The sequence below is a fragment of the Callospermophilus lateralis genome, chromosome 11, assembly GCF_048772815.1.
Source record: "Callospermophilus lateralis isolate mCalLat2 chromosome 11, mCalLat2.hap1, whole genome shotgun sequence".
Lineage (NCBI taxonomy): Eukaryota > Metazoa > Chordata > Mammalia > Rodentia > Sciuridae > Callospermophilus > Callospermophilus lateralis.
The window spans coordinates 6,755,367-6,766,835 of NC_135315.1; the positions used below are offsets into that span (position 1 = coordinate 6,755,367).

The window sequence follows — 11,469 nt, forward strand, 5'->3', positions numbered from 1 at the left end:
GAGCTCCTGGAGCCCAGGGCGGAGAGGCTACTCCTCTCTCAATGGCAATAACAAAAACCTCAGCCCCAGAGTCCACTCTGGGCCCCGAGTCTGATCTGGCTCCCAGCATGGAGTAATGCAGAATCAAAGCAGGGTGTTTGATTCCTAGAGGGTTGTGCCGCAGGGATGGCTGAGATGGTCTGGGGGCATCCAGTACGCTTTAAGACCAGCCCCTTCCAGCATGCCCTGGGGACTTCTCTTTCCCTAGTAGCTCCCCCTCCATTGCTCAGTCAGACACGTTTGGGAAAGGCCTTGAATCCTGCAGATAGTCTTCCTTCTCAAACCCCCGTGTTGGCAATGGGAGCGTGAGAATCTCAGTTCAGGAAACTTGGGAGGCCGGCCCCAGGAAGGGGACAGGCCAGGAGACGACTCACACCTTCCTCTACAACCCCGCCCCTTTGGGGAGTTCTGGGGGACTCAGCACAGGCTCCCCCACCATGCCCTCTGGCTGTGACCCCAGGGTGCAGGGCAGGTGGGCATCATGGATGACCTGCTGGACAGTGGCCCGGAAAGTCTTGCTGACAAAGCAGTAGAGGCCAAAGTTGACTGCTGTGTTGAGCATGGCCACCATGTTGGCCACATCCAGGGCCAGGTGGACCCTCCAGTCCCGGTGGACAGGGGCCACATACAGGTGGTAGAGCATGACGAAGATTCGGGGTGCCCACAGAAGGGCAAAGAGCAAGGTGACCCCCAGGAGGATGGCTGTGCTCTTGCCCACACAGGGCTGCAGCCCGCTCCGTCCCCTCTTCCGCAGCTGGAGGACGATGGCTGAGTTGCTGACCAGGAAAATGCTGCAAGGGATGAAGAAGACGATGAGGCAGTGGGCCCACTTGAGGACCTCGTCCAGCGTGCCAGGGGGGCCCGTGTCCCTCCACACATCCAGCCACCAGTAGAAGGGGATGCCCGTCAGCAGGGCGGCGCTGAGGACAGCGGCAATAGCCCTGCGGGTCCTGCCTGGGGACGAGGTGGCCCGATGGCGCAGGGGGTGGCACAGGGCATTGTAGCGGTCAACGGTCAGCAGGACGGTGACCCAGACTGAGGCATGGTTGGCGGCAAACTCCAGGACGTTAGCCACGCGCACCACGGCCTGGGGTACCTGGCGGGCCAGGAGCGCGCCCTGCAGGAGGAAGCCCACGAACACGATGACCACCTGGGTGGTGATGTCGGAGCCCGTGAGCGCCAGGAGGTAGTAGTAGGAGGGCTTCCTGGTCTTGGCGGCGAGGCGGGCCAGGGCCACTGAGGTCAGGAGGTTGGCTGATGGCAGTTGAGGTCGTGGCGGAACGCAAGGTCACGGAGAGAGGGGCCAGCGGTGGTAGAGGGGACGGAAGCTCAGAGTCTGCTTTCCCGAGGGTTTCACCACCCCCCCCACCTGCCAGTGCTGCGGCTAGTTCTGGCTTCTCGTGTCTTTCTAGATCCTTCCCCAAGCCCACTTTGCCAGCCAGGGATGTAGCTCCATGGAAGAGCTCCCACCTAGCATGCCCCCCGCGGTCCCGGGTCCCAGCCCCAGCACTGAAAAATCAAAACAAAAAACCCGCACTTTGTCAGCCCTTCCCTGTCCTTCCACACCCCAGGCCACGGACCACGTGGGTGAACACCCAGGCAGGTGGTCACCTGTGGTCCTGTGGAATTCCCCCCCACCACGTCCTTTTCAGGGATTCTGTGTCCTCCGGGGCAGAGGCGTCCCCAGACAAGGTGTGGTTAACTTACCAGGCTTGGGGAATCCCCCAGGCAAGACCACCTGCCCTGTGCTCTGTGCAGCCCCCACCCCATGCACACACTGCCTCTAGGAAAGGGTGCAGTCCCTCCGAGAGGGTCAGCTTTGCGCATGCGGAGTCCCTGCCCCTCACTTTCCCTCCCTTCTATGCCTTGCTCCCGGGTGACCCAGAACACCCCCCACAAAGGCAAGAGGAGACCTATGGTCTATGATCCTGGGTCTCAGGGGCCAGCACAGAGGACTGGTTCCCACTGAAGGAGGACCCCAATTTCTGGCCATGTCTAAGACCCCAGCCCCAGTCCCCACTCACCAGGCAGCCCCAAGCTCAGCAGAACACTGTAGTAGATGACAGGAATGACACCAACCACGCACGGTGACTTCTCTGGGATCTCTGGCCAGTGGCCTTCCCACTCCTGGCCCGGCCCACTACCGTTGGGTGTGGGCAGCAGGGTTGCTCTCGGCTGGCCTGCTAGGGAGGGTGGAAGGGCAGGGTTAGAGCATTGGTTCCTGTTCCAACTGGGGCCACCAGCAGCCCCAGCCCAACTCAGGTCTTTGTGTTCTGTCCGGATCTCTATTGCCACGGACATTCCACCCCTGCCCTGTCCCACCTCCACACTGGCCCTGATCCCTGCTGATGGGAACAAGTCTTGGCAGCGGGGACTGCGTGGTGCTGTCGGGGACCTTCATCCTCCAGAGCAGAGAGGCAGACGGAGTGTCAGGGTCCCTGAGCACAGGGTCTGGGGCAGGTGGAGCAGCTGCACCTTTCATCAGCAGGCTGAGTGGCTGGCCCTGGTGGCACCCAGCAGCTGCACAGCTCACTCAACAGCCGCCCCCTCTCCAAGGAGAGACTGTTACTAGGCTCCCCTCTTTTCCAAGCCAAAGAGCGTCACTCTTCCCAGGTCGGCAGCACCGAAGCTGGAGCGGCTCTGGTAAACAGATGGGGAAACTGAGTCCCCAGGGATAAGGTGACCAAGTTGGCCTGAAGTCAGTGTAGAAAGGGGGCCCTCCACTTGCTCTGGCCCCTAGTCCCCTCAAACCACATTTTAAGTCTCTTTAGGTTTTAACGTCCAGTCTCTCATTTCCTGTTGAAGACGGTGGGGGACCCCCAGCTAAACCTCATTCCCTGCTCTTACTGCCCACTCATATGAGCTTCCACTGCCCCACCCCAGCCTCAAGGACCCTCACCTGCCCTCCGCCTTCCACCCCTCAACCATTTACCTGTCTCTGGTTCCTCAAGTCCCATGCTCCAGGATCCCAGCCCCCAGGTCACCAGGGGCTTTTCCTGGGGAGTGTCCACAGCTCCCTGCCCGCATCCCCAGCTGTCCCCTTCAGCCCAGCTCTCCAGCAGTGTTGGCCCCAGGGTTCCTCCAGCTCTTCCAGCGGCTGGAGCCTGTCAGCCTGCGGAGTGGGGGTGGCGGGAGGAGGGAGGAGGAGGCAGGGGTGGGGCAAAGCCCAGGGCAGCTTAGTGGATCCCACTGCACAGGCAGGGGAGGGAGCCCGCTGGGTGGGGGGTAAAGAGGGCAAGCCTGGCACCCGAATGGGGGTACAAATCGTCTAGGAAAGGAAAGGAATCTGCAGGAAGCAGGATCTATCTGGTCCTGGACTGGCTGCCTCGTGCTCCAGGGCAGACCCGCCTGCTTACGTGGGCGGCCCCACCAAGGAGGTGAGGACTGCGGGGGAGATGAAGGACCCAGGCCACGGAAAGGCCCTTGTGGGCAGCGAGGGAGCACTCCTGCTGAGGAGCTGGGGGAGCAGTGCCGGGTGGGGGTGGCAGAGCTCAGGGACCAAGTTCATGGGGGTCAGACGACAGCGTGAGCAGAGGCTGGGCTGGGGTGCAGGATGCCCCAGGGGCCAGGAGGGAGGGAGGGAGGACAGGAAGCCGTGTGCAGGGGTGGCCGCCCTGGGAGAAGCCTGGCCAGGCTGCCAGTGGTGCTGGGAAACCAGGGACGGTGGCCCTGCAGGCTACTGTCTCCCCCCCCCCCACACCCCCCCCCCCCCCCCCCGGTAGAATATCAGGAAACAGCAGCCAGCGCTGGTGACTCTACATCTACAAGCTCCCTCACCTGGGAAAGGGTGATCAGGGCAGCCCACTGTGGACACCAGGACACGGCATCCAGGGGGCTCCAGGGGAGCAGAGCTGAGACCCAGCCTGCATCCCTTCTCACATCCATCCTCTGGGATGTACCAGGAAATGTAGCAGGGAATGTCCGGGCATCCCCCTGGCTCCTAAGTCAGATCCCGCGTCTCTGGGCTGGAGCGAACCTACCCTGACCCCGACGCCCACCCTGGTGCTCACAGCCAAGGCCTTGCTGCCTCCTGGTGGCCACACCCTGATCCTCCAAGTGTCGGAGACCCAGCTGGCTTGGGCCAGGCATGCTGGCTGGCTGAGGCCAGGTCCAGGGGGGAGTGTTGGAACCCCAGCCCCAGAAAGGACAAGAAGGACAGACAGCTCCTCCCGTCCACCACCTCCCTGCCCATGAGACCACGAGTGAGTTAAGAGGCACTGACCCTGCTTCGAGGAGTTGGAAAGACCAACCCAGTTGGAGGGCAAGGAGGTTACCGGATTTACCCAAGAGGAGACTGAGGCTCAGAGAAGTTAAGCAACAGGCCAGGGTCACAGAGCTGGCACACAGCAGCGGGATTTGAACTCGGGTTTGTTCTTCCCTCTGCCTTCTCCAGGGCTATTTGCTTTTTACTGCTCACACAACCGTCTTGGGAATTGGGAGACCACGTAGACTCAAGCTTCATGGAGGAGGCCAGCACGGATCAGAGGACAGTACTCAGAGCCGGAGGACACCCTCTTGGGGGAACAGCTTCCAACAGCTTGGGAGTTATTTCAGGGAAAGATTGCTCCCGGTAGATCTTTGGAGGGCGCCCCTGGATACATGGGGCCTGGAGACCCTCTTTCCAAGTGAAGCATCCAACTCGCTCCTGGAACCCTAACCCAGGACAGGGACATTGCAGATGTAAGGGAGGCTGTGGGTCAGGGCAGGGCTTCACGTTCCTGCAGATCAGGGCCCCATCACCCCCTGTGCAGATCCAGAACGCCTCCTCCAGTTGTTTCTATGGCACTGGAGACACCTTGTCCATCGGGGACTCTTTCATCAGGACTGAAATACCACCCAGAAAAGAAGTTATGGGTTTGTGCCAAGCCAAGCAGAACTCGGTGACACTTGAATCCTGGCTCTACTAGCTCCTGCTGAGTTCAGATGAGTCACTTAGGTTAGACAAGACAAGAAGACACACTAGTCTCAGGGAACTTTATTTTTTCTGCTTTTTGGTACTGGGGGTTGAACCCAGGGGTGCTTTACCACCAAGCTACATCCCCAGCCCTTTTTATTTTTAGACAGGGTCTCACTAAGTTGCAGAGAGTCTCCCTAAAGAGCTGAGGCTGGCTTTGGAACTTGCAATCCTCCTGCCTCAGCCTCCTGAGTCACACTTAAAATGCCATCCATCTAACTCCAATAGCTAGGTAGGTTTTAGCTTGGGGTGTGCAGAGTGATCATCTGGGGTATTAAGTCCAGGCCTGCTCCTGGGAATTTCTCTCTAGGTGAGCACCAGAAACTCCAGAGCAGGTAAGCTACTCCTCAAGAGTGACAGCTGGTGTTCAGAGATGTCTCCTGAGTGACGGTTTACTGGGCATTGGGGTCTCTGATCAGCTGTGCTCCCATCTCAAGCGTTTCGTGCAGAAGCTGGGGTACCTCTGGGGCCTGAACTGCCCTGTTGTACAGAGACTCTGACTTGCTGGGTTGAGCCAGGACATGGTGCAGCCCACAGGAAGGGCAGGCGGGCAGCCAGTGGGCAAGGGATGGTGGATCTGGAGGAGGGGGATCAGGCGTGAGAGTGGGGGCAGCTGGGAGGGGTTTCCGCTGAGCAGGACAGCTCTGACTCTGCCAACCCGGATGAAGCTGGTGCCAGACCCAATTCTTGCTTTCTCTGTGGCTCCAGAGAGGGAGGGAGTGGGCTGTCGGGGCTCTGTGCACAGGCGGGGGCAGAAATCAATGCATCAAGCAGAGCCCTGGGATCCAGAGAGCATGGGCAGGGACGCTCCGGCCCGTCCTTAATCCAGGACCCGGCCTCGGAGGAACTCGGTGGGATTTCCTGGGAGCCCCCCACTTCTGTTCATCAACCTCAGTGAAGTCCTCTCTGGAGGAGCCGGGGCAGGTCCTGCTCCCTCCATGCAAAGGTGAGGCCTGGCTAGCGCCGCCCGCATTCGCTCACTGGCTCTGACGGCCCCTCTCCATGGCCTCTTTCTAGAAGAGCATCTCCTGCACTTCCTTGCTCTCCGCCTCAGTTTCCCTGCGGTGGCCTGGGGCGTATCTCCTTGGAATGTGGGGAAGGGAGAGGTTGCAGCTGGAAACTAGAAACTGGTGGAAGAAGGCTTCAAGAAGGAATCCTGAGAGCAGACTGCGTGGGGAGGAGAACTGAAGAAAGAAAGAAGAGGGGTGGGCGGGCGCCCGCCCTGGGAGGGGCCCAGCCCTGTGCCGGGCAGGGGTGCTCCTCATGCGCTATAGCACGGAGGAGGGTGTGTGGCTCTATGCCAGCCCTGTCACCAGGGCTCACTGGGACCCTGGTGTGGGGGGGTGGCCACCGTCCCTAGGGAGGACCTCTCCTATAGGCCCGTTGCCCACTCCAGAGCAAGCCAGCAACTTTTTCCCACAAAGAACAAGAGAATGATCCCAGTTACCCCAGGGACCCCTACTGGAGAGTCTTGTCCTCCTCTCTGGAGAGCCAGCCCACCCCAGGTGGGCAGGGGATGGGAGCCTGAGCCACCCTTCCCTGGTCTCCTCCAGCCTTCCCTTCGCTCCCCGCTGGTCATGGTGCCTCAGCATGTGCTGCCAAGCGTGCCCTGTGCCAGGGTGGAGGCTGGGCCTGGGGGTTGGGACAGGGGCTGGGGACCCTGGGGCTGGTGGCTGCCTGTGGTCCGGAGCTCCTCGATGGCCCTTCAGGAGGCCTAAAACTTTCTGGGAGAAGAAGGGCCAGCCTGGCGGGGTCATGAGGAGAAGTGGGGGAGGGGGGTCCGGATCTGTTCCCCTTGGGGGCCCAGGGCAGCACAATAGTCCCTGTGGCTGCCACTCTCTGGCTTAAGTGGTTGCCTGGGCAACAGCAGGGGCCAGTTTCCACCAATCCATGGCAGAAGCTGGGTGGGGGGAGGGAGTCCCGGCAGAAAGGGGGGTGTTGTGCCCCCGTGCTGGATCCTATATAAGGAGGAGGGATGCAATTGATCAGAGTGGCTTGGACTTCAGTGTCCCTCCAGTGGAACCAGGGGCGGAGCACAAAGATGTTTAGGATAGGCCACTGCAAGTCTGGGTCCTGGGGCAGCTTCTGGACCATGCTGACCTTGGTGGGCCTGGCCACTCATGCAGGTGAGGGGGCAGTGGGTGGGTGGGTGTGGGCCAGGGTGCAGGGGCAGGCCCTTCTGGCCCTAACTGCTAGCAGCTGCCCGGGAGTGGGCGGTGTCTGGCCGTTCAGGATGGACTGGACAGGACCGTAGACATCTCCCAGAAGGGAGAAGGGCAGCCAGCCTTAGAGAGAAGGGGCTGGGCAGCAGGCAGGGGTCTTAAGGACAAAAAAACCCTCCCTTGTTCATTGTCCCAGGCAGCTGGGCCTGGGCAGAGGCTGAATGGGGACGCCATTAGCATTCAGGCCCCTCAGAGTGACAGCTGGGGAGGCGGGGCTGGGAAATGCACGCCCAGCTTCTCTCCCTGGCTTTCACACAGAGATGCTCCAGTCTGGGTGAGCCTTCTCCCCACCAGTGCCCGCGCGCCACAGCCTGTGTGTGCGTGTGCCTGGGCCATCTGCTGCTGCAGTCACCCTCCTGGCTCCTCTGCCAGCCTCCTGGTGCTGCTCTCAGCTGGGGGAGGCTGCCAGCAGCGTCCCTGTCAATGGGCTCTCTGTAACTGAGTGCAGGTCTCCATCCCAGCGTCCATGGAGCAAGACAGGAGGAGCCCAGGGGCCAGCCTGGAGGGGGTGCCAGCCTCGACACCAGTGACCCACAGGGCCCTGCCCAAATCCAGCCGGCTCCTGGGACTTTCTCCTGTCCTCCCTCTGCCTCGCAGATCAGAACTCCAGGGCGGCTGCAGGGGCTCTTGCTTGACCCCTCCTCCCACTCACCGTCCTCCTGCACTCCGGGCACCACGGGAGTCGGCTTCTTTTATCCACTGCCGTAGTCCAAGCTCTTGGGAGAGCGCCTGGCACATAATACGTGCTCAATATTTGCCAGTATATGTGCCCCTCTGAGGACTCCTCGGAGGGGCAGGGTGGACAACTGCTCAGAGACAGGAAGCGTAGGAGCCAAGTTTCTTCAACCCTCTCCTGGGGGGCCTGGCATCATGGACACCAGCACACGGAGATCCCAGAGGGTCCCTACTGCTCCCGGCCTAGAACCCGCCCCCCTTAAAAGAGCATCCTCTCAGGTCTGCGTCTGTAAGACCTGCCCACCTAGACTGCCACGGGTACCCACTCTTCTCGTGGGCACCTTGGGTGTGTCCACACAGCCCCCCGAGGCCCTCCTGCCCTCCCCAACACCCATGCATGTGTGTCTCCAGCTGGCCCTCTGCACCCCTGGCTCGAGGCCCTGGGTGCGGGTGCCTTCTCAGGCCGTGCCCTGTCCCTTCTGCTGCAGCCCAGAGATCCGATGTGGGCGGGGAGGCAGCGGGCACCTCCATCAACCACTCCCAGATGCTGCTCCACCGCCTGCAGGAGCTGCTGCACCAGGGCAACGCCAGCGACGTGGTTCTGCGCGTGCAGGCCGCGGGCACCGACGAGGTCCGCGTCTTCCACGCCCACCGCCTGCTGCTGGGGCTGCACAGTGAGCTGTTCAGGGAGCTGCTGAGCAACCAGAGCGAGGCCGTGCTGCGGGAGCCCCGGGACTGCGCCGCCGTCTTCGACAAGTTCATCAGGTGGGGCAGGAGGGATGGGCCTTCGTCTCTTCCCAGCCCTGGCTCCTCCACCCACAGAGCCACGGGGGCCCAGGCCCTTAGAGGTCATCACGCCCATTGCCTGATGTCATCAGGACAGCAAGGCACCACCTTTGGCCCCTTCTCCTCCTCCCTCTCCCACACAGCACCGTGGTGCCTGGCCTTCCCCACTTCCCCTGTGGCTCTGCTTGGTTTGCTATCACTGCCTGCCCCTGGTAACCCTGCAGAGCTCTTTCCTAACCTGGCCAGGAGAGCTTTTAGAAACCACAGATTCCTAGCCAGGCGCAGTGGTACACACCTAAAATCCCAGCAGCTTAGGAGGCTGCGGCAGGAGAATCAGGAGTTCAAAGCCAGCCTCAGCAACAGGAAGGGAGGCGCTAAACAACTCAGTGAGACCTGTCTCTAATACAATAAAGGGCTGGGATGTGGCTCAGTGGTTGAGTGCCCCTGAGTTCAATCCCCGGTACCAAAATCAAAACAAAACACAACCCCCCCCACAGATTCCTAAGCCTGGACAGTCAATTTCAGGTCTACTGGTTGGGACAAGCAATCTGTGTCGTGTGGGGTCTACTCAGGTTTGGAACCATGGTGCTAGGGAGCAGAAAGGTTAACCAGCTCCTGCTTCCTGCCAGTGTGCTGCACAGGGGAAGCCATTTACACTATGGTCTAAGGAAGTATTCCAGTTCTAATGGCTTAGACAAGACAGCTGCAGGATTCTGGACATCACTTCCAAGTTCCAGGAAGGGGGATAAAATGGAAGGGCTCCTATAGAGCCAAGTGTGTCCCAGTGAGCAGGGGCACAGTGGCAGGAAGGATGAGCAGGTGGACAGTGGCAGACTGAGAAGAAAAGGTAGTGGGGCCAGGAAGGAAGCTGTGTTGACTGCTGACTTAGTAGCAAGATTCTTCAGTCCCCCCATTGGCTCCATAACCCTAAGGGGTGCACACTGTTCCCCCTTTCCTAGATGATTCCAAAGTTCATGGACGTTAAACGATTTGCCCAGTCTCATGGCAAGGAGGTGGTAGGACATGGCTCTGAACCCAGACTACAAACTCCACAGCGGCAGGAGCCTCTCTGCATTTGTTCTAGCCACAGTTAGGCCCCTAGTACACTCAACGAACACACGTGATTTCCACCTCACCACCAGAAACCGGAGAGAAGAGGCTGTCAAGTGGGAACAGTGTGGAAAGGTCCTTAAGGGGGAAGTGTTAGGGCCCATTCCCCTCCGATTGTGCCTCTGACCACAAAGCTCTCCATCAGAGCTGGGGTTGGAGTGACCTCTTCCTGACTCCGCCCCACCTCTGGACCTCTCCGGCAGGTACCTGTATTGCGGAGAGCTGACGATACTGCTTGCTCAGGCCATTCCACTGCATAAGCTGGCCACCAAGTACCGGGTGGCCTCCCTACAGCGAGGCGTGGCCGACTACATGCGCGCACACCTGGCAGGAGGCGCAGGCCCTGCGGTAGGCTGGTACCACTACGCAGTGAGCACGGGGGACGAGGCCCTGCGTGAGAGCTGCCTGCAGTTCCTGGCCTGGAACCTGTCTGCCGTGGCAGGCAGCGCTGAGTGGAGCTCCGTGAGCCCCGAGCTGCTGGCGCAGCTGCTGCAGCGCTCGGACCTGGTGCTGCAGGACGAACTGGAGCTGTTCCACGCGCTGGAGGTGTGGCTGGGCCGCGCGCGGCCGCCCCCCGCGGTGGCAGAGCGGGCGCTGCGCGCCATCCGATACCCCATGATCCCGCCGGCGCAGCTGTTCCAGCTGCAGGCGCGCTCAGCGGTCCTGGCGCGGCACGGCCTGGCGGTGGCGGACCTCCTGCTGCAGGCCTACCAGTTCCACGCCGCCTCGCCGCTGCACTACGCCAAGTTCTTCGACGTCAACGGTAGCGCCTTCCTGCCCCGCAACTACCTCGCGCCCGCCTGGGGCGCCCCGTGGGTCATCAATAACCCGGCCCGCGACGACCGCAGCACCAGCTTCCAGACACAGCTGGGCCCGAGCGGCCACGACGCCGGCCGCCGGATCACATGGAACGTGCTCTTCTCGCCGCGCTGGCTGCCCGTCAGCTTGCGGCCGGTCTACGCGGACGCCGCGGGTACCGCGCTGCCCGCGGCGCGCCCAGAGGACGGACGGCCAAGGCTTGTGGTCACGCCGGCCAGCAGCGGCGGCGACGCTGCGGGAGTGAGCTTCCAAAAGACGGTGCTAGTGGGGGCGCGCCAGCAGGGCCGCCTGCTGGTGCGCCACGCCTACAGCTTCCACCAGAGCAGCGAGGAGGCGGGAGACTTCCTGGCGCACGCCGATCTGCAGCGGCGCAACTCTGAGTACCTGGTGGAGAACGCCCTGCATCTGCACCTCATCGTCAAGCCTGTGTACCACACCCTCATCCGGACCCCCAAGTAGCCTCCGGATTGGGAAATAAAAGTCTTGCCTAGAGGGCACCAGGGTCTGGGAGGGACAAGGCCAGTGTAGAGATGACTGCCAGCCTGGGCCCTGGGTGATCAGGCACTGGCGACGCTGGGCTGGATGGAGACCAGGAGAGCGGTGGTAGACCAGATGTCCGGGTTCAGGAGCTGGTTTCACATGTAGGCAGCGCTTGGCCCTGAATAAATGGATGCCCAGAGAGGTGAAGGGATGACTGAACCACCCACCACTGGGTAAAAGCCACCCAGGGATAGTCGCAAACCTGGGGATCCCCCTGCCCTTCATTGAGCTGCTCTCTGAGCTCCCCCTCTCTCCCAGGGAACAGGTCAGGTAAGAGCATTCAGATGCTCAGGGCCACCAGCCAGCCCACCTTGACCTGAGGGG

At 61.3% G+C, this 11,469-nt stretch overlaps 2 protein-coding genes across 2 annotated transcripts; one reads left to right on the top strand and one right to left on the bottom strand.

Annotated features, from left to right (window-relative positions):
- Window positions 1–421: 421 nt before the first annotated feature.
- On the bottom strand, window positions 422–2,996 carry Gpr142 (G protein-coupled receptor 142). Its single transcript, XM_076870994.2, has 3 exons — window positions 2,972–2,996; window positions 2,064–2,222; window positions 422–1,293 (listed from the first exon to the last, which is right to left on the bottom strand). Exons 1-3 carry the CDS (start codon window positions 2,994–2,996, stop codon window positions 422–424), a joined length of 1,056 nt encoding a protein of 351 aa, XP_076727109.2.
- Window positions 2,997–7,034: 4,038 nt separating this feature from the next.
- Window positions 7,035–11,064, top strand: Btbd17 (BTB domain containing 17). Its single transcript, XM_076870993.2, has 3 exons — window positions 7,035–7,119; window positions 8,379–8,655; window positions 9,990–11,064. The coding sequence occupies exons 1-3, from the start codon at window positions 7,035–7,037 to the stop codon at window positions 11,062–11,064; spliced, it is 1,437 nt and encodes a 478-aa protein (XP_076727108.1).
- Window positions 11,065–11,469: the final 405 nt, after the last annotated feature.